The sequence below is a fragment of the Vombatus ursinus genome, unplaced genomic scaffold (genome assembly GCF_900497805.2).
Source record: "Vombatus ursinus unplaced genomic scaffold, bare-nosed wombat genome assembly UNPS02015030.1, whole genome shotgun sequence".
In the NCBI taxonomy this organism is placed as follows: Eukaryota; Metazoa; Chordata; class Mammalia; order Diprotodontia; family Vombatidae; genus Vombatus; species Vombatus ursinus.
This window is the reverse complement of record NW_020954808.1, coordinates 639,424-661,059: the sequence shown is the minus strand read 5'-3', so window position 1 is coordinate 661,059 and position 21,636 is coordinate 639,424. Positions and strand designations below refer to the sequence as shown.

At 45.4% G+C, this 21,636-nt stretch overlaps 2 protein-coding genes across 3 annotated transcripts in view; both read right to left on the bottom strand.

Moving 5' to 3' along the window:
* The window catches only part of LOC114030972 (zinc finger protein 501-like), a 156,855-nt gene that overhangs the window by 43,237 nt on the left and 91,982 nt on the right, over positions 1 to 21,636 (bottom strand). For both annotated transcript variants that reach the window (XM_027845944.1, XM_027845943.1), the window contains exon 2: positions 6,060 to 6,147. In XM_027845944.1, coding sequence (XP_027701745.1) covers positions 6,060 to 6,090 — 31 coding nt within the window. In that variant the 5' untranslated portion in view covers positions 6,091 to 6,147. The remainder of the gene's footprint in view (positions 1 to 6,059; positions 6,148 to 21,636) is intronic.
* On the bottom strand, positions 16,478 to 17,482 carry LOC114030976 (olfactory receptor 49-like). The gene has a single exon (XM_027845947.1). The coding sequence runs from the start codon at positions 17,480 to 17,482 to the stop codon at positions 16,511 to 16,513; it is 972 nt and encodes a 323-aa protein (XP_027701748.1). The 3' UTR covers positions 16,478 to 16,510.

Below are 21,636 nucleotides of genomic sequence, written 5' to 3'. Positions count from 1 at the left end.
ATTTCAGATTTGGTAGTCTGTTTTCATGAATAACACTGGTAGATAAAGAATAGGTGGCTTAGTCTATCCTTTGGCACAGACTGAAATGAGGGAAGTTGGGGGAAGGAGGCTGGAGCATGCGAAAGGGCATCTATGTGACACTAGGCAACTAATTTCTCTTCTCTGTGTCTCAAAATGAGATTGGACAAGATGACCTTAAAAGACCCTTCTGATTTTAAGCCTATCATCCTCCCAATGAGAGAGAGAGAGAGAGAGAGAGAGAGAGAGAGAGAGAGAGAGAGAGAAGAGGAAAAGAGAGGGGAGAGGAAGAGGAGAAGAAGGGGGGGCCTGGCTCATCACTCATGCAATAGTGCCCTTTGGCTAACCCAGTCCTGGGGTTATAGGAGGAAAACATGAGACCTTCACATGCCATGTAGTCCAAGTCTTTCTTCTTACAAATGGGGAAAATGGGCCTACAGGAGACAAGAGACTTGTCCAGGCCACACAGCTATGATTCCTGACACAGATCATAGACGTAAAGCTGGAAGGAACCTCAGAAGCCACCCCTGGTGCTATGCTGGGAAAGCAGGATTGTATACACAAGCTAGGACACCTCCTTCATTTCATAGATGGGGAAACTGAGGACCAGGGGGTGACCTGACTTGTCAATAGACACACAGGTAGGATTAAGCATATGAAGCATAAGCTCCTTCCCCTGGAGTTATGGAAGGGTGTTATAATTCCCAGAATTGATTGTTAACCACTGGAGTTCCTCTTCATTAGGAATAGTAAAATGGCCCAGAGTCTCCAAAACAGATTTGCACAACTGGTTGCAAATTAACTTCCATAAACTTAGCCAAGAACCAATAATCAGGAGATCTGGTTTCAAGTTCTGTCTCTTTCATCCCTCTGAGCCTCAGTTTCCTCATCTCTAAAATGGGGTCAATAACACCTCTAGTACTCATCTCACAGGACTGTTGTCAGATTCCAGTAAGGTATCTGATTGGGCTTGTCACTTGTACAGAAACATTGATCCAGTGACATCAGGTGGGCTGGCCACCCCACCCTCATTCTCTCCTTCTAATACAAAGAGCTCAGTCAGGTACCAAAGGTTACAACAAAACTGACACAGACGCCAAAGGGGACTGGGGCATTTCACCAGCCTCATGTCTCAGCAAGGAGCCCTTCTACTCTGGGCCCACCCACACAGAGGCTGGGTTTCATCATTGACTAATTAAAAAAAAAAGAAAAAGAACAAGAAAATCAAACGTCTTATTTCAAAAGGAAAACCTAAGTTTCCACAAAAATCCCAGAGTGTGAGGGACTTTTTCCACAGGCTGGAGAGACCCGTTGCAGACTAGAAGTCTCTTTTCATCACAATCTGACATTATAGAAGATTTCTGGTCAAGACAGGGGCCTGACTGGAGGAAGATCACCCATCTCCCATATACTTCTCCGGCAAAAATCTCAAAGTCACAGCAGACAGAAGAATGATCAAGAAAGCCAATAAGAAACTGTAGCAAATGACTTCTTCCACACCAGAACAACACATTAAATTAGCCAGAAGTTCATGGGAAAGGGAGCCATCAAAAAAACCAGTATAGACACAAACAAACCAGCCAGCGGTGTCACAACATGTCCAGGGATATAACAAAGGCAGCTGCATCCTGCAAAGCCACAAGAGGCGCAGGAGCAGAAGCTTACCCTCAGAAAGACCCAGTTGGATCAGAAATCCACAGCAGGGATCTTCGAAGGGACTGAGCAGGAAACAGTCCTTTTTCTATTCAACAAGAAAACGATACATTAAGCTCTAATCTGTAGCCTTGCAGTGGCTGTGACACGTAAATGCTCATCCTACAAATTTAACCATTCGCTCTGGAGGAGCTGATTCCATCAGGTTCCAGGACACCGCTGTCCTTGGTCCTGAGTAAATCATGAACTTTGGAATTGGCAGCCCTAGTTCCAAACCATGTCTAATTGCAAGTCATAGGGAGGCAGAGGAATATTACAGAGGATGCTGGGGCTGGAGACAGAAATCTTGTTTCAATCAAGTTATCAGCTGTGTGTCCTCCACCAATTCACTTACCTTCCGTGGCCTTCAGCTCACCCATCTGACAAATGAAGAGGTAAGTTGCCCTGGGTTATTTCTGAGAGTCATAAAATCCCTTAGATAACATGAATCAGTGCCTCCTTCCCTTCCTTATCATACAGATGAAGGGACTGATGCCATGAGAGAGGGGAGGACTTTCCCAGGATTGTACACCTTACTCAAATCAAAGTCAATTGCCAAGTCATATCATCATCTCCCCGATGTCATGGTCCTCTTCAAGAACAAAGGACAAACATGCACGCAGCCTGTAGAAAAGACAGAACCAGACTCTCTGCCTCAGTCTGGCTCCGGGTTCCCAGACCAGGGATCTTTTTCCTACACTTTCCCACCTGTCTAGGTCTCCAGTGCTAAGTAAAATGGATATCCAGTAGACCTTATGTTTACCTGTTCCTTTTGCGTTCTTACTCTAAATCTAACCTAAACACCAATGCAGAAGTCAAAATTCACTAAGAGATACTAGAGTTCTCAACTTCTAATTTCTCTAACTCTCCAAGTGAAAGTCGACCAGAGGATTCCTAGCATCAAAGGCATTTCCTGGACATCCAGAGCCCAGAGGACTTGTTGCTGACCCAATGTCTGGATTTTCTTCTCTTTTATAAGACTTATAAGGATAGGATGGAGGAAAGATGGAGATGGGGATTCTTGGCTGTACTACTCTGTGCCACCACTGTATGATTTTTTTAAGCATCCAAAGTTAATTTGTCTGTAAGGAGGTATGGACACCTGGGTCCTGCATACCTCCGTTGGACAAGAGATTAGACCTTTAGAGGTGTGCACATGCCTTCAGGGATTCACTCTCGGTTCCTTTCCTGTTCAAGCTAGCAAAGGTCATTGACTGTCACCCCTAATCCACTGAGTGCTGGGCTCTCTTCTTCTTTAAATAATAGTGCTCAAGGTAATGATTATTGCCCCCACCCCTAATAAGCACATCACCTTTAACTTTATGCTTCTCTAAAATGCAAATCAAAACAACTCTGAGGTATCACATCACACCTGTCAGATTGACCAACATGACAAAACTGGAAAATGATAAATGTTGGAGAAGATGTGGGAAAATTGGAACACTAATGCATTGTTGGTGGAGTTGTGAAATGATACAATCATTTTGGAGAGCAATTTGGAACTATGCCCAAAGGGCTATAAAAATGTGCATACCCTTTGACCCAGCAATAGCACTTCTAGGACTATATCCCAAAGAGATCATACAAATGGGAAAAGGACCCACATGTACAAAAATATTCATAGCAGCTCTTTTTGTGGTTGCAAAGAATTGGAAATTGAGAGGATTCCCATCAATTGGGGAATGGCTGAGCAAGTTGTGGTATATGAATGTAATGGAATACCATTGTGCTATGACAAATGATGAACAGGCTGACTTCAGAAAAACCTGGAAAGACTTGTATGGTCTGATGCTGAGTGAAGTGAGCAGAACCAGGAGAACGTTGTACACAGTAACAGCAACGTTGTGTGGACTAATAATGATAAACTTAACCCTTCCCAGCATACAAGGATCTAAGATATCTCCAAAGACCTAGTGATGGAAAATGCTATCTACATCCAAAGAAACAAATGTGGAAGTTGAATTGCTATTTTTTTTCTCTTCTGTTGAGTTTTGTTTCCTCTTTCTGGTGGTTCCTCCTATTGGTTGTAACTTTTACTTACAACATTACTAATGTGAAAATATGTTTAATAGGAATGTATATGTATAGCCTATATCAGATTGTTCCCCATCTTGGGGAGGGTGGTGGGAAGGAAGAGGGAGAAAAATTTTAAACTCAAAAACATATGGAATGGGGCAACTAGGTGGCACAGTGGATAGAGCACTGGCCCTGAAGTCAGGAGGACCTGAGTTCAAATCCGGCCTCAGATCAAACACTTGACACTTATCAGCTATGTGACCTGGGCAAGTCACTTAACCCCAATTGCCTAAAAAACAAACAAAAAAACAAAAAAAAAATATGGAAGTGATCGTTGATAAATCAAAATAAATTAATAAAAAAAATTAAAATAAAAAAAAACTTTATGCTTCTCTAGCCAAGACCTCATTGGAGTCTTATAAAGAAGTGGTACTGGGGCAGTTAGGTGGCGCAGTGGATAGAGCATTGGTCCTGGATTCAGGAGGGCCTGTGTTCAAATCTGGCCTCAGACACATAACACTTACTAGCTGTGTGACCCTGAGCAAGTCACTTAACCCCATTGCCTAGCAAAAAAAAAAAGAAGTGGTGCTGAAGGCGTTAAGCCTTTTTATAGATGGAGAAAATGAGGCCCAGAAAGAAGACAGGACTTGCCCAACGTCACATAGTGAGGCAAGTTTGGAAATGGAACTCAGATCTCTTGGTGCCTAGTCACATATGCACAGACCTACACTGTATATACAAACACATACATAAGCATAAACATACCCTCAAAACCCCAACATACCCTCATTCTTTTTCTTCCTGGGCTCTGGGTAAAGGTTTGATAAATGAGCTACAGTGAGAAATAGTATTAGGATGAGGGTGGGAAATCGAGCATTGAAGTCTGAGAGCCAGGGTTTTCCTTTCTGTTCCAAGGGCTGATGGATAATCACAACAGGAGGTGAGGCAGGAATGGGGATGTCAGAGATTCCAGATCCCAGCCTGGGTCTGCTCAGGAGGGAGGGAGGACAAATAGAGAGCTCCTCCCTCTGGAGTACAGATTTTGGCTTCTTGTGTCAACTCTGCTTCCAGAGATCAGAGGGGACAGGCACCTTAACTGGAATGGGGGGGGCGCCAAGGAGTCAACACTCTTACTTTCCTATGTGAACCCTCTATCCCACCGTGCCCTAACTGGAGGCTAAGAGATGGCCTGGAGATCTGGTCAGAGTAAACAGCACTGCTCCACGACCACAAAGGGAGAGATCCCTGGTGCCTCAGGGATGATTGAAGGCACTTAGGAAGCTCACAGAATCTAAGGAAAATTTGTTAATAATAACACTAAAATTTATATAACATCCTCTTCTGGAATCTCTAGATTATCAGTGTCCCTGTTATGCATGGGACACAGCACTGAACAGAATGTCCACATGAGCTCTCACAAGGGCAGAGGACATGGGCTCTTTCTCCATCTTGTTCCTGAAAGCTGGGTCTCTCAAGCGAGGCCCAGGCAGCAAGAGGCTTGCTATCATTTCACACTGCTGACCCTTATGGAGCTTACAGTCCCAGATCTTTTGAGGAACCTGTAGTGTCTTTGATTGCCCCAATTCTCTAGCATGTGCTGATCCTTTTGCATCATCCAATAGGTTAAGCTGCTGCTCCTAGCTTTGTGTCATCTCCAGGTTCACTGACCATACCTTGTATGCCTTTATCCAAGTCATTGGGAGAAAAAGTCAAATAGTAAAGAAAAAGAAGAGTGGGTCATTGCAGCACTTTCTGAGGTTCAGAAGGGAACATGAGGAGGACTAGATAGAAAGAGATCTTTGAAAGATACATGACTTTATCATTTGTGTTTGAAAGGTTCTGGAGGGAACACTTTGGCACCAGCCCTGTAAAAGTAGGAGGGGCCCCAATTCCAAAGTCTTGGGTGTTATCTCTGGAGATCTCTGGAACAAGAGGTGGTGACTTGTTTCCAGAAGAAGGGAGCAGATGTTAGCCTATGGGAGGTGAGGATGGGACAGAAAAGAGAAGCAGGAAGAGAGCCCTCAGAAAATGGGGACCCAGTAGAGGCCTCATTAGGCTAGTGTCCAGCAAACAAAAGCAGAATTTCTTTTCTCTTAAGATGAAGCTCTGACACTTATCGCTTTTATTCAGAGTCTAAAACAAATGACATTTGGTTTTCAAATTGCTCGACCCAGTTTCACAGGATTAAGTGCCTCCAGTGTGTGGAACCCAGAGCTGCAGAGATTGGCTAAATCAGGCTCCTGCCCTCAGGCAGTTCCAAACGTCTCTTCAAATTTGAACCCAATCGGAGGAATTCAATAAGGAAAACAAAATTGTCCTTTAAGGCTACTCACCTACGGAGTCTGGACTATTGGGATTCTCCATTGAGTTCCTGAGAGAGCAGAAACTTCAGTTCTTCCCCTGGACTTCAGCCTTGAAAACCTGAAAAGGTCTTGGTTATAGTTTCTATTTCAGAATTTAAACCTTCCCCCATTCACAGCCCGAGCTCCTCCCCAGCAATTCAGGTACTCAATTACAGAGAAAACTGCCTTCCAAAAGATGTGTTATACAGCTGCTCAGAAACCTAGACTAGGATGGAGGGCCCACCCTACCTCCCCCCAAAAAATTATACAATGGTGGGGGATGGGGTCAGTCAACTCAGTCCAGCAATTTCCCACTTGTCTCCATTACAATATGCTCTCCTTCCAGGCAGCAGCTGTTTTTGTTGTTAATGTTTCGGGCTGGGGTCGGGGATTGGTGGGAGGATTGAATGCTTCCTTTGAAATTCTGGAGGTAAAAAGGACTAGCCCTTAGTAAGTACTTTATAAATGTTTATTGGCTCACTGACTGCTTTCCCAGCCCCCTCCTCCACCCTAGATACAAACTCCAATCTCTGCCCAGAAATTCCATACCAATCCACACATTTTTCTGAGGAAGAAAGTGAGACACATGAAGTTGTCATTTGTCCAAAGTTAAAAATATATCTAAGTGTTGTTTTATAAAAAAAAACAAAAACAACCAGAGGTCATGGATTTGAACTCAAATTCTTTTCTTATGCTCTAAATCCAGAGCTCACAGGGAAGGACTAGTTTCTGCACTGGGTAAATCACGAACTTGACTCTGTTTCCCATCACAAATCCAAACTCAAACCTCCTTAGTCCTAAAACCAATCTTTGATTTTGAAGACCATTTTCTCTTAGCCTGTGGTGTGCTAATAAATGATTAGCAACTAGTTTTCAAAAAACAAACAAAAAAACAAATTGTACCCAAAATACACTTTTCTTTTTTCTTTCTTTCTTTTTTTTTTTTTTTTTGCTGAGGCAATCGGGGTTAAGTGACTTGCCCAGAGTTACACAGCTAGTAAGTGTTAAATGTCTGAGCTGGATTTGAACTCAGGTCCTCCTGACTCCAAGGCCAGAGCTCTATTCATTGCACCACCTAGCTGCCCCCATGATATACTTTTAAATTTGCTGTTCGGTCATTTTTCAGTTGTGTTTGACTCTTCGTGACCTTATTTGGGGCTTTCTTGGCAGAGATACTGGAGTGCTTTGACATTTCCTTCTCCAGCTCATTTTTACAGATGAAGAATGGAGGCAAACAGGGTGAAGTGACTTGCCCAGGGTCACCCCAGCTAGGAAGTGTCTCAGGCCAGATTTGAACTGAGTAAGATGAGTCTTCCTGATTCCAGGCCTGATGCTCTATGAACTATGGTGCCACCTACTGGCTCTTCTTTTAAGTTTAATCTATAGTATAAACATTTTTCTCCATCACTTCTTAAATGTAGATAATCAAGAAAACATGAATCAAGCCTTGATTTACAGCCATCGCAGGCTTCTGAGCTGCAGCTACTCACTCCCTAAACTTAAGAAGCCCCTCTGGTGCAGCTGGTTCCAACTGCATTAGTACAGCCCTGCCCCAAGTCTTGCTTTGTTCCTTTTCTGCTTTGGACGTGTGGAGTTAGGGATGTCTACAGCAGGAGAAGTCCCAAAGGCATTGGAGATGCTGAAGTAAAGCTTAGTAGACAGACAAGAGCCCAATTTCTACTGGGATTGATCTGTATAGAAAGGACAGTACATTTTGTGTGATCCAAGATTACTGGAAAAGAAAATCAATAGAAAATGGGGGGAGAAGAGGCAAGGTCAGAACTCAGGGGATCACCAATGCCTATGGGTCAAACTATGGATGCTAGTCCTGAAAAAACTGATAGGTGGTACAGTGGATAGAGTGCCAGGCCTGGAGTCAGGAAGACTCATCTTCCTGAGTTCAAATCTGGCCTCAGATACTTCCTAGCTATGTGACCCTGGGCAGGTCACTTTACCCTTTTCGTCTAAGTTCACTCATCTGTAAAATGAGCTGGAGAAGGAAACGGCAAAGCATTCCAGTATCATTGCCAAGAAAACCCCAAATGGGGTCACAAAGAGCTGGACACACCTGAAATGACTGAACAAAAAAGGAAGTGTCAGAAAGGGAGAAAAATGAAGGAGAGACACAGGAAGAGAGGATGGCTAACAGCATGAAATACTATGGGAAGGTCCTGGAAGGTGAATCCTGGGGGAAGGATTCCAAATACAGCAAGATACAGATCTTTGTTGTCCTTAAAGAAGGCAGATTCAGCTGAGTGTTAGGGAAGCAAGGACAGAGAGAGAAGTGACTCTAAGAGGTTGGGAGTAGTAGGACATGCAAAGGACAGGCATTCTGTATTGAATGTTATTTTCTGGGAATTTCAAGGCGAAAGGGAGGAGATATCTCATAAGGTAAGGGGTAAAGGTGTTGGGCTTTTGTTGGTTACATTTAAGTATGGAGGAAGTCTTTGTTTGAAGCAGGAAAGCAGGAACTGTTGCATGGAATATCTCTTTTGAATGTCTCTGTCTCCGTGTCTCTAGACCCTGACATTTCACTCATTCTTGTCTTCCTTACGCATTTCTCTCATATCCTTTTCCAACATCACCATATCCTGACAGGGCTCTAGATGTCATCAAGTTGCTCCCATCTTAACTGCCCCAAGTGGGACACTCAGTAAATACTATGACTCCAGTGACTCAGGGATCTGCTCCTCCCCAGCCACCCCAGAACCCAGCTTCTGCAGCCACTGAGATTGAAATTCTTGTCCCTGGCAAGGGCGCTGGGAGAAACTAAGCATCTCCAAAACCTGAGACTCCCAGAAGCTCTAGATCTATGTAGCATGTGGATGGGAGAGGGGAAAATGGAGACCTTAGCTTCATCGTCTCCTATGCCTAACAGCTTCTGGACGCTGTCTAATACGCAAAGGTGGCCAACAGCATTTTGGAGATCTGGAAAGCAGTGAGAGTCAATGGGGCAAGGAGATCCCTGAAAGGACAAGGAATTTGCATTTCACCAAGAAAGTTTCATCAAGGAAAGGAAACAGTTATTGGGAAGACCTAGGATTCCTCTTGTTTAGGAGATAACATGACCTGCAGGTCACACCTCCCCAAAGACCCAGCAGGCAGATTCAGCAGAGCCTTCTCAGGCTTCTTCTGGGCACAGAGCTATACTGAGAAGGTGAAAAGGGAAAAGGCTCTTCTCTAGCTTCATTTTTCCTCTTGCAGAAGGAAGAAAAGCTTCCGTGTAAGGATGGTTAGAAGTCCCTCTTGCCATGACAGAAAGAATGTCAGATCCAAAGAATATCAGAGCTGGCCAGGAGCTCACAGGCATCCAGTCTAACCCATCTCTGCCCAAGGATTCCCTCCACAATGTTTCTGACAGGTCTCCAACAGTGCCCCCAGCCAGTCTTTGTTTGAATATCTCCAGTGAAGGAGAGCCTTACTCTCCAGAGGCTGCCCTTGGCACTTAGCAATTTGGGACAGCTCTAATTGTTTTTATTTTGGGGGGGGCAGGGGAGGAGAGGGAAGCAATAAGGGTTAAGTGACTTGCCCAGGGTCACACATCTAGTGTTCTACTGACTCCAGGACCCATGTTCTATCCACTGTAACACCTAGCTACCCCAGACAGTTCTAATTGTGAAGACCTTTTTCATGCATGGGGATGAAACTTGCTTCCTACTGCTTTCTCTCACAAACCTATTTCCTATAAACCACCACTTCCATGACTTATGTAGAGAAGGGAGGAAGGCTGAGGGCAGCAGAAAGGGAGGTTCTCCAGTGGCAGAGTTCTTCATCTCCCACCCACAAATACACACACATTTTTCAATTAATCAAAGAAACTGCATACTTCTTAGAATGTGGCCCCTCCATCCCTGGGCTCAGTTTCTGAGTGGCTGTGAACAATATCTGGGGGAGAGGAGGACATGCCCACTAGACTGAAGAACCTGGATTCTTAGGAGATGAGCTTGGGTCACAAATACAAAGGAAGCCTGAGCTTGTGGACAAAAGCCTCCCAGTCCTAGAAGGCAGAAGAATAGAAGGGCAGCGGAGGATCAGCCACTTGAAAAACTCCACAGAGAACCACAGCAGCCGGGATAATGATGACAAGTCCCCTTCAAGGTGGGATTTCTTTTTATTCCTGAATTTCTCTGCATTGGATCTAACCCCAGCCAAATTGGGAGCCCCTTGAGTCCAGAGGTCTGAGTTAATTGATCTCTATGGCTTAGGGTCTTGCATCCAGTAGATACTTAATCCTCAACTGTGGAAATAACTTGAAGGGTTTAAGCAGCAAATGCTACCAAGAGCTGGAGTTACCAGTGCCCCACAGTGTCTAATATGGAAACACATAAGAAGACTGTGTTGTCTTGCTATCTGTGTAACCCTGGGAGACTCTCTTCACCCTCTAAGCCTCAGATTGCTCATTGTTATTATCAAGGACTTGTACTAGAGGGCTTCTTGGAATTACCAACTCTATGATCCTTCAAATTCCTTCACCTCCCTTTTGGGCTCATTTTCATTGACTGTAAAAAGAACCATTTGGGAACCAATGATTTCTAAGCCTCCTTCCAGGAATAAGAGGAAGGAAAAAAATGAAGGAGAATGAAAAATCTATGAGGCTCTGCGTTGAGATCTATCTCGCCTAGACTCTGGAGTGGACCTTCGAAGATCAACCATTCCTAAATCAGAGAATGGAAGTGATGACCAGAGAGGGGAATGACGTGAACTAACGTAGGTCACAAGAGGAGGAGCAGAATTAGGATCCGTAGGCCTCCTTTTGTTAAGAGACTTAAAAGTCACTTAGTGGGGTTCTCTTGTTTTTACTGAGGGGGAAACTGGTGGCCAGGGAAGGGAGGAGGCCAGGGTAATCTGCAGACTTGTATCCTGAACTTGCTGTTTTGACCCCAAGTCCCAGGCTCTTTCTAATGTACTATGCCTCACATACAATAAGGCAGAATTCATAGGAATGGATTAAGCAGAAGATGCCAGGGCAGGGTGAGTGAGAAGTCAGTCACAGAAATTGAGAGCTGGAAAGAACTCTCAGCAACCATCTGTATGCACCTATAGCTGAACAAGCATCCATTCTGGACTGCCCACCACAAGTGATCATTCACCCTCTTCCTGAAGAGTGCTGAGTGTAATCCATGACCTTAGGGAGCCCATCCCACTCGAGCATGGCTCTCCCTGGTATGGAGTTTATTCCTGACTGACAACATCCATTTGTCCCTGGTCCTCTGCTCCCTTCAGCCTTGGCTCCCACTTTGGCCCTGGGGAGCCTAGCAGAGTCTGATTGAGAGAATGCAAGAACCGAAGAGCTCTGAAGGGATCTCAAGATCAGTTAGTTCAACCTTCATCAGAACAAGAACCCCCAATACAGAAGCCTTGACAAATAAGGATTTGTCAAGATTTGTCCCACCAACTCAGAAAGTCCAAGTGTCAAACAACAGAGTAGTAATGTAGAGAAGAAAGAATTTGTAGACTTGGTAGAAAGGGAGAGAAAAGGCTTCTGTCACTTGGAGAGATTCCCCTCCTGTTTCAGAAATCAGTACTCGGTGAGACAGTGGATTCAGGGGACTCAAACTGGGCAGTCCTATGACTCCTCATTCAGAGGGACCACAAAAGCTCCTCTTTCCTTTCTAACACATCAGAGGGATGCCTCCTTAGCAGTCATCCAAATGCCTTGGATCTTTCACAGTTCTTGACTCTGAATTAATCAAGAGGCATTCATTAAGCCCCTGCTCTTCTCTTGCTTGCAATATAGCAATAAGTCTCCTAATTGGTCTCCCTGAATCCAGGCTCTCCAACCTCAAACCTCTCTTCCACAGAGAAGGCAGCCGAATGGCACAATGGATACAGCACTGGCTCTGGAATTGGGAAGACCTGAGTTCAAGTCTAGCCTTAGACACTTACTAGCTGTGGGATTCTGGGCTAGTTGAGTCACTTAACCTCTGTTTGCCTCCAGAGAGAGAGTGTAATGAGGGTGATCAGTCTGTTTTTCAGTAGATTTATACTGGGCTTTCCAAGACAGAGAAAAATTTGTATTTCATCCTGGTTTTTGTCCTTCATTCCCAAAGAGAACCAATATGCCATCACCATGTTGGAGTGAAGGTACAGTGTGTCCTACTGTACAGTCCTACTGTTGGGCTGATCAGACCAACATGAGCTCAGAAGGCTCTACCACAGGTTGGGCACAGGTAGTCTATGGGAACAAATGGTCCATATTTCATCCTAAGGGTTGGGGGAAGTCACTGAAGCTTCTTGATCAGGGGAAGAATGGAGTATGTTCTACCAGTCAGGAATATCACCTTAGCAGCTGGGAGAAGGAAGGTTGGAGAAGGCAGAAGCTGAACGCAGGAATGCCCATTGAGAGACCATTGCAACAGAATGAGAAGGTGATATGAATTAGGAGACTGACACATGAATGACGCTGAGATAGCAAAGATATTGAAGACATGGAAGCCATAAGTCTTGGCAGCTGATTGGATATGTAAGGGGAAGAAGAGGGGGCAGTTAAAGATGACTGAGATTGGAAATCTGGGTGACTAGAAGGGTGATGATGGCCTCATCAGAAGTAGGGAAGTTAGGAAGGGGGTGGATTTATAGGGAATAATGAATTTTGAGTCTACTAATCAAGGCTTTGTCATGGGCTATCTTCTCTTCTCCCTCCATAACTATTTACCATGGTGACCTCCTCAGCTTTCATGGATTCAGCTAGCAACTCTATGCAGATAATTCTCAGATCTAATTTTTTAGCCCTAACCTCTTTCCTGACCTCTAGTCTGGCATCTCCAGCTGTCCATTAGGCATCTCAAACTAGATTTCTCATAGACATCTTAAACTCAACAGGTTCAAATTTGAACTCATTCTGTTTTCACCCAAAACCTTTCCTCTTCATAACTTCACAATTACTGTCAGGAGCAGCACCAACCTCTCAGTTGATCAGGCTTACAATCGAGGTGCCATCCTTGATTCCTTACAGTCTCTCTCATACCTGATATCCAATAAGTTGCTAACTCACGTTATTTCTATCTTTGTAATATCTCTCCTAAGCCACCCGTCTTCTCTGCTGTGACACTGCCACCATCCTGGTACAAGCCCTCATGCCCTCATTCCTGGACAATTGCAAGTACTCACTAGTCGGTCCCCATTCCTCGCACACCAGTACATCCACTACTCAAATCAGTCTTTCTAAAGCTCAAATTTGACCAACTCACCCACCCCCTGAATCAATGAACTTCAATGGCTCACTACCATTTTCAGGATCAAATATTAAATCCCCTTCTCTGGCCTTTATAAACTGGCCTCCTCATATCTTCCTAGTCTTCTTATGAAAAAAGGGAGAGGTGAGCAGACAGATTATTCCAGGTATGAAAGGAGTCAGCAGATGGACTTTCCTGCAAGAAGACAGCAAGAGTCCTTGAATATACAGCAAGAAAGTCAGTAAAGATGCTGAAGGGAGTAATGGGTAAGAAGGAAGGTTGTGAAGGGTGTCAAATGTCAGACAGGGGACTTTATGCTTGATTCTAGAGGTGGGTAAATGGGATCCACTGGTGTTGAGTAGTGGGGTGACATAATAGGACCTGTGTTTTGTTACATGAGGAAACCAAGGCAAATGGGGTGAAGTGACTTTCCCAGGGTCGCACAGCTAGTAAATTATCTCAAGTCAGATTTGAACTCAGGAAGATGAGTCTTCCTGACTCCAGGCCTAGCGCTCTAATCACTGCACCACCTGGCCACCCCAGGACCTGTGCTTTAGAAAAATCATTCTAGAAGGATCAAAGCAATGAGAACTTTGATGCAATGAGATAAATTGAAGCCAATTGCAATAGGCTAGGCCTAAGGTGATGGAAGACTATACTAGGGAGGGGCTATGTCAGGGAAGGAAGGGTGTTATAAAGGAAAAAACAACATGATTTGGAGACTGATTGGCTAAATGGAGAGTGAATGAGTGAGAGCAAAGAGTTCGTTAACTCTCTGCATGAATTAGGCTGGAAACAAGGATGGCTGGGAACATGTTGGTGCCCTGGACTATAACACAGATGTCAGAGGAAAGACAATGAGGTCTTTGTACAGGTTGAGTCTGAGATGCTTTTGGACATCAAGATGAAATGTCCAATAGGCAACGGTGTGTAGAAATGAAGGTGAGGAGGGATACTAGGGCTGAATATACCAACCTGAGGATCGTCTGCACAGAAATGACCACTGAATTCATAGGAGCGCAGGAGATTATCAGATAAGTGGGAAAAAGGTGACAAAGCATTTGGGCACGGCATGGATGAAGGTCTGGCTGAGGGGAGTGAAAGGGGGTAGATAGACAGGCAGAGAAATGGAAGAGAACAGGGTCCCAAAAAACAAGAAGGGGGAAAGTACACAGGAGCAGAGGGTGATCAACAGTGTCAAATGCTATAGAGGCCGATTAGCATAAGAATCCAGAGGAGGCCGTTGATTTGGTTATTACAATATCACTTGGGACTTTGGAGAGAGAAGATTCACTTAAGTGATGAGATCCAAAGCCAGACCGCAGGTATTGGGAAGAGAGGGAGAGGGAAGAAACGGAAGCACTGAGCTGGTGCCTTGTCAAGGAGTTCTGCTGAAGAGAGGAGACACACCAGGAATGGCTCCTGGGATGGCAGTGTTGAGTAAGGGTTTCTTACATGTGGATTAGTGCCAAGAATGTTTCTGGGTGGCTGGGCAGGAGCCACTAATGGGGGAGACTAAAGAACAGAGACAGTGGGTGCCATATTGTTGTAACCTGCTGGAGAAGAGGGGAGTATTAAGGGCGCATCCAGACGGATCAGTCTTGGAAACAAAGTAGGTTAGAGATAGGGGCAAAGGACGACGTAGTTGGAGATGATAGCAGAAGGATTTGAGATGAGAAAGGGAGAAGAGGAAACTTGTGAACATCCTCCATTTTTCAGGGAAGAATCAGGTGAGGCCCTCAAGTGAGAGAGTGAGACATGAGGCAAGAAGACAGAGGGTTGGTGGAGCTTCTGTGGTGAGCTGGACAGAGAAATGATTAGGAAGACTGGAGGAGCAGAACCATCTATCAGTGGCCCCAGCCAGGTAGGCTTTTCCTTAAAAGAAATTAAAATTGTCCTTGGGACTTGATTGGCTCAGGGGACTCAGGATTGGGCCAGTCCTGGCTGCTGAGTAAAGTGATAAAGTTGAGTCCTTTCTTGAGGCTAGACCAGATGCCCATAGGTGGCCAACACAGGGGCAGAAAAGATGCACTCAGCTCAAAAAGCAAGATGTGGTCACTGCATATCTTTGTTGAACATCCTTCCTCTGCTATGGCACTGCATCTCCTTTGGTTAGCATTGTATGAAGCTTCCCATCACACCCCAACAGTGCTCAAGCTTCTCCGAGCTCGAGCTTCTCAAGACTTTTTGAAATACAGAGAACTTCTACTTTGACTTTGAAATTGTGAGTTATAACTAGCCCCCTCTTTCTTGGCCTTCTAATGAGAGGTGGGTACAGGACTCTGTGCATCTAGGGCCCATACTGTTTGTGTTGAGAAGCTTCTTTGGTGATTCCAGCATTTCAGCTCTCAGCAGCTGTGTAACTTGGTATCCATCCATTCCTTTCCAAGAAGTGACCCTGATAATCAGCCTACAGGCTCCCAGTAGTGGTCATCATTTGCAAAATTCTACCACTTTCATCTATTCAGTATCCCAGTGTACTAGCACAGAATTCAGGAGGCCAGGGTACATATCCCCACTCTGCTTCTTACTGGCTATGAGACATCGGGGAAGTCCCTTTACCTCCCTGGACCTCAGTTACCTAATTTGTCAAAGGAAGCATTTGGCCTCGGTGACCTCTGGGATTCTGCGGTTCACCTCTCTCCCATCTGCTGACTTGTTCCCTCCTGGCTGTCCTTTCTCTCTTGCCCTTTTTTCTGTACCTCCTCCCCCAACCTTGTCTTCTACTCACTCTTTCTCTCATCCAGCCACCTCACTTTCATGCCTTTCTGTCTCTCCTTTTATTGATCTCTCCATTCCATCCCTTACCTTTACCACTCCATCTCTTCATCCACTTTTTTTCCCTCATACTTTTCCCCCTATATTCTTTTATTTTCTTTGTTTCTCTTATCTATATCATCTCTCTGTCCTCCAATCTCCTGCCCTGCCCCTCTCACTGCTCTGTCTATCTCTGTCTCTCTTTCTCTCCTTGTCCTCACCTTACTCTTCCTTTACAAGTTTTGTCCCCAAAGAGAGTCATGGGAAGTTTATGTTGGAAGGTACCTTAGACATCATCTTATTCAATTATTTGATTTCACAGAGGGTGAAATAGAAGCCTAGAAAAGAGAAGAGAGTTGTCCAAGACCACCGAGCTATTAAGTGTAAGTGCTGAGCCTCAGACACAGGGCTTATGATTCTCAAGGCATTGCTTTTTCTCCTACCCCATCATCTTCCATCTCCCTCTTCATCCATGTTCTGACCCCTCTAGAAGGTCCCAGGGCCCCCCAGTCAAACTCTGAGGTGCCTAGATGGCCCCCTTCCTTTGACCAGCACATCCCTGCTGACCTGCTGCACCAGCTTGTTCCTCAGGCAGTAGACAAAAGGGTTCAACAGGGGGGCAACAATGGTGTTGAAGAAGGCCACCCCCTTGTTGAGGTCCAGCTGTCCCGTCTGGGTTGGGTGGAGGTACATGATGATGCAGCTGCCATAGGTGATGGAGACCACCAGCATGTGGGAGGAGCAGGTGGAGAAGGCCTTGCGCCGGCTCTGGGCAGAGGACAGCTGCAGGAGGGTCCAGATGATGCAGAGGTAGGACGTCACTGTCACAGTGACGGCACCGGCCAGGGTGCACACAGCCACCAAGAAGGCAGACAGCTGCAGAAGTCTGGTGTCGGTGCATGCCAGAGCCAGCAGCGGGGTGCTATCACAGAAGAAGTGATTGAGCACCTTTGGTCCACAGAGTGGCAGGAGGAGCAGCCAGATGCAAGGCCCTGAGAGGAAGAGGAAACTTCCAGCCCAGCAGCCCAGCACCAGCCCCAGGCAGGTTTGGCTGGTCATAAGGGCTGGGTACCTCAGGGGATAGCAGATAGCCAGGTATCGGTCCACAGACATTACAGCCAACAGGAAGAACTCCACAGTGCCCAGGGTGAAGTAAAGGACCATCTGGGAGAAGCATCTGGGTGCGGAGATGGTTTTATGGCCTGTGAGGAGGTGGCTGAGGACCTGGGGAGTGATGGCTGAGGTGAAGCCCATCTCCAGCAGGGAAAAGTTCCTCAGGAGATAATACATGGGGGTTTGCAGACGGCTATCCACCAAGGAGAGGACCACAATGAACAAGTTGCCCAGCAGGGTCAACAGGTAAGTGGGCAGGAGAACAGTGAATAGCAGGAGCTGCAGGCCTCGAAGGTCTGTGATACCAAGCAGAATGAACTCAGTGCCCTGGGAGTGGTTCCCCAGCTCACTCCACTCTCCTGGAGGCATCTGGAAGGGGGGAGGGCAGAAAGAGGTCAGAGGCTCTCAAAACACAGTCTTATATCTAGAAAGGACTTTAGAGGACCCATTTGTGCAAAAATATTTATAGCAGTTCTTTTTGTGGTGGCAAAGAACTGGAAATTGAGAGGATGCCTATCAGTTTGGGAACTGCTGAACAAATTGTGGTATATAATTGTCATGGAATAATATTGTATTAAAAGAAATGATGAGCAGGCTGATTTCAGAAAAACCTGGAAAGACTCACATGAAATGATGTAAAGTGAAGTGAGCAGAACCAGAACATTGTACACAGCAATAGCAACATTGTAACCAACTCTGATAGCCTTGGCTATTCTCAACAATACGATGATCCAAGACAATTCTAAAGGACTGGTGATGAAAAATGCTATTGACCTCCAGAGATAGAACTGATGGAATAAGCTCAAAGCATACTATTTGTCACTTTATTTGTGTGTGTGTGTGTGTGTTTTCTTTTGGTCTGCGTCTTCTTTTACAACATGACTGATATGAAAATAGTGCATGATTACATGTGTAAAAGCTAGATCGAATTGCTTACTGTGTCAGGGAGGGGAAAAGAGGAAGTTGAGGGAGGAAAGGAGAAAATTTGGAACTCATATTATTTTTTTAAATGAATGTTAAGAATTATCTTTACATGTAATAGGAGGAAAAATATTATTTAATTTTTTTTTAAAAGAATGTAAGTTCCTTATAGGCAGGGACTATATTTGTTTTTGTATCCCTAGCACTTAAGTAAATACTTAATAGATGCCCCCCCCCAAAATAAACCTATTACATGTTAAATAACATTAAAAATTAATGTTAAAATTGCCTTTCATATAATTGGGGGAAATATATATTTTTTAAAAAATAGAAAGGATTTTAGAGACTGACCCCAAATCAATTGATTACTTAACAATCATTTATTAAGAGATACATAAATGTTGGGCACTTTGCTAAGCAGTAGAAATACAAAGAAAGGCAAATGAGGTCCTACATTCAGGGAACGTACATTATAGTGGAGGAGAAAACATGTAAAAATGAAGTAAATAAAAGTGATGTATCAAATACGTGGGGTCATCTGAAAGAGGGCAGCACAAGCAGCTCTCGAGGAGGGAGGAGTGGAACAGCCTCCTACACAAGATGGGGTTTGTGCTGAGACTGGAAGGAAGCAGGGAAGCCAGGAAACAGGAAGGAAGGAGAGCACCGGAGCATCCAGGCATGGAAGACAGCTAGAGCAAAGGCATGGAGGAGGTAGACGGTGTCATAAGTGAGGAAGAGCAGGAGGATGTTTATTGGAGCTGGGTCTTCCAGTGCATGGAGTTGAGTCAAAGGTAAGAAGACTGGAAAGGTGGGAGTGGGACAGATGGTGGAGGACTTGAAATGGCAGTCAGAAGGCAGCACCCTCTACACCACTTCCAGTCAGCCAGATGGATAACCCAGAGGACGGAGATATGGGAGAACCACAGGAGAGCAAGTAGCCAGTGCACAGGATAGATTCAGATTGAGGGACCCAAGTGGTGGGGAGCCCATCTCCATGGCAGATGAAGAGGCTCATGCTGCCAGAGGGGATATTTAATAAGAAAAGACATCTGGAGTCATACCAAATGTGTGGATTGATCTGGAATCATGGAAGGACTCAAGGGAATACTGCCTTTTGGCTTCCCTCAAGTTCACCTAACGTCCCTTCTTTTGCAAAAAGCCTTTCCAAGTCCTCAGTAACCTTAGTGCTTTCCCTCTGAGATGACCGCCAGTTTTCCTGCCCAAAACTTGCCCCAGATCTTCTGACTCCAAAGCCATACTTACTTAAAGTGAGAGTGGGGAAGGGAAGAGTCTTTGCTCTGTTCCAGATTTGCCCAGTGATCATGGATTTTTGTCTCTTCCTCTTATATAAAATGAGGAGAGCTGTTCTTAGTCTCTAAATGTTCCTTACCTCTCCCAAAGTGCCCTGATTGAAGTCCCTGAAGAGATCTCTTCCAGGCCATACATAGTTTTCTCACAGGACCCCCACCCCAGGACCCCTAGCCCTTCTTACCAACTAAGGATAAGCATTACCTCCTCCAACCCTCATCTCCCCTTTAAGATCTAAAACTGTTCTAGGTGATTCAGCAAGATCTAGAAACCATGTGTCCACCTGTTGAAGGGGCTGATAATGACTAGTGTGGAGAAGAAAAGGCTCTGGTAAGGTAGGGGACGGGGAATGAATCACGCTCTTCAAGGATCTAAAAGTTTGTCATATGGAAGACAGAGTAGACTTGTCTCTCTTGTCCTCAGTGATGGAGGTAGGGGGAAGTTACAGAGAAGCAGGTTTTGATTGGTCTGCTTGGAAAGTAGTGAGTTCATCATAGAATCCCAGAACCAGAGATCTAGAGATGGAAAGCACCACAGAAGCCACGTATGCCCACCCCCTCACTTCACAGATGAGGAAACTGAGGCTCAGAAAGGGGAAGAGAAGTTCCTAAAGTGACCCAGCTAGTAAGAAGTACCGTTGGCATCCCAACCCAAACTCTCTGCCTCTCGCCATAACAGTTGAGGTCATCCACTTCAGTGTACAGTGGATGACCACTTGTTAAGGATAGTCTAGGGGGAACCCTTGCTCAGACATGGGTGATACTAGATGTTTTTTTCATCCCTTCCAAAACCAGCTCTGAAGTTCTGAGGTCCTCACCTGGTGAGGGCTGGACAGTGAGGTGTCCACCTTCTCTGACCTCATCCTCTCTAGCACCAAACCAAGAAAAATTCCCATGGTTGCCCTGATGTAATCACATAATCACTAATGTTAGACTTGGAAGAGGCTTTAGAGAAGATCTAGAATAAGCCCCTTTCCATTTTAAAGATGAGAAGACAGCCCAGACAAGAAAGAGGCCTACCCAAGATCACACAGTGACCACAACCTTTACTTTGCCCCAAGCCATCATCTATGGACACAGATTGAGGCCTAGGGAGCAGAGTCTCAGGGTCTCAAAGCACATCATGGTTGAATTGGGACCTTGGACCACAGTTTTCTGCTTCTCATACCACAGTGTCCCCAAGGTGACCCATGGCTCCTGGCCTCAAGATCCTGGGATCCTGGCTGTTTGGTATAGCACTCAGCTTGGAGAGGGGTAGGGACTCATCTAAGGTCACACAGCTAAGAAGTTTCAGGGACCAGGGCCCTCCTGGGCTCCAGGGAATCCTGAAGGTCAAAGTCTGGGCATTTCTCCCAAGGCTTGGTGGGTTAAATCAATCTGTGAATGGACAAGCATGGTTGAAGTGGCCGCTCTGTCCAAGGTACTGTGCTAAGTGGTTCAATGCATCTGTCCTTTCCTGAGAGATCAGGGAAATGGCCAAATGATCCCGAGCCCCTGGGCTGTAGCTCCAGTTCTTTCACTACCAACATGCTGCTCTGCCCCAGGTCAATCCCATCTTCTCTATGGGCCTCAGTTTTCTCACCTACATAATAAGCAGACTGGTCCAGCAGAGCTATCTCCAGTTCCCTGCCAGCTTAATGATTTGAGGAAAGGCCATCTTGCAGGGTGAACTTTGTCCAGGACTTAGGTCAGAAAAGATCACTGTGTATGTAGGAACAATTCCATTTCCCTCTTGGAACCTCAATTTCCTTCTCTAAAATTGTACTAAAAATCTTGCCCTGTCCACTTCACAGAGTCACTGTGGGGATAAGGCTGCGACAAGCCTGAAAATGTGTGAGAAACAGGGTAGCTCTTGTGCTTTGGGGGCTGCCTCTGACACTGCTCTGGGGAATAAAGCCACAGGAAAAGTCTGATGGCTACACTTTGAGGGGCTCATGGCACATTCATCACAACAGCCCTGGGAGGGAGGTCATGTATGGACCACGACCGGCAGAGGAGGAATCTGCAACTCTACAATATAGGGCAGCTTGTCTACAACTGTCAGCTGCTCAGCATCTGAGGTGAGACTGGAGCCTAGCATTGCTGACACCTTGAGGTCTGCCTCCCCAGAGGATGAGGCCAATGTCTTCTCCATGATAACCACTCTGTCACAATGTCCCTAACCCTAAGGGGTCAGCAACTTGTCTCATTTCTGCTTGGAAGAAGGCGCCTCACCCTGTCCTGAGTCAACACCATCCTGGGCACTGAGAGCACATGCAGGCTGGAACAGAAGGGGCTTGGGCTGAGCAGGGCCTT

Bases quoted from the DNA above. Each gene is read 5' to 3' on its own strand.
- LOC114030976 (XM_027845947.1), bottom strand. From the start codon at position 17,482: ATGCCTCCAGGAGAGTGGAGTGAGCTGGGGAACCACTCCCAGGGCACT.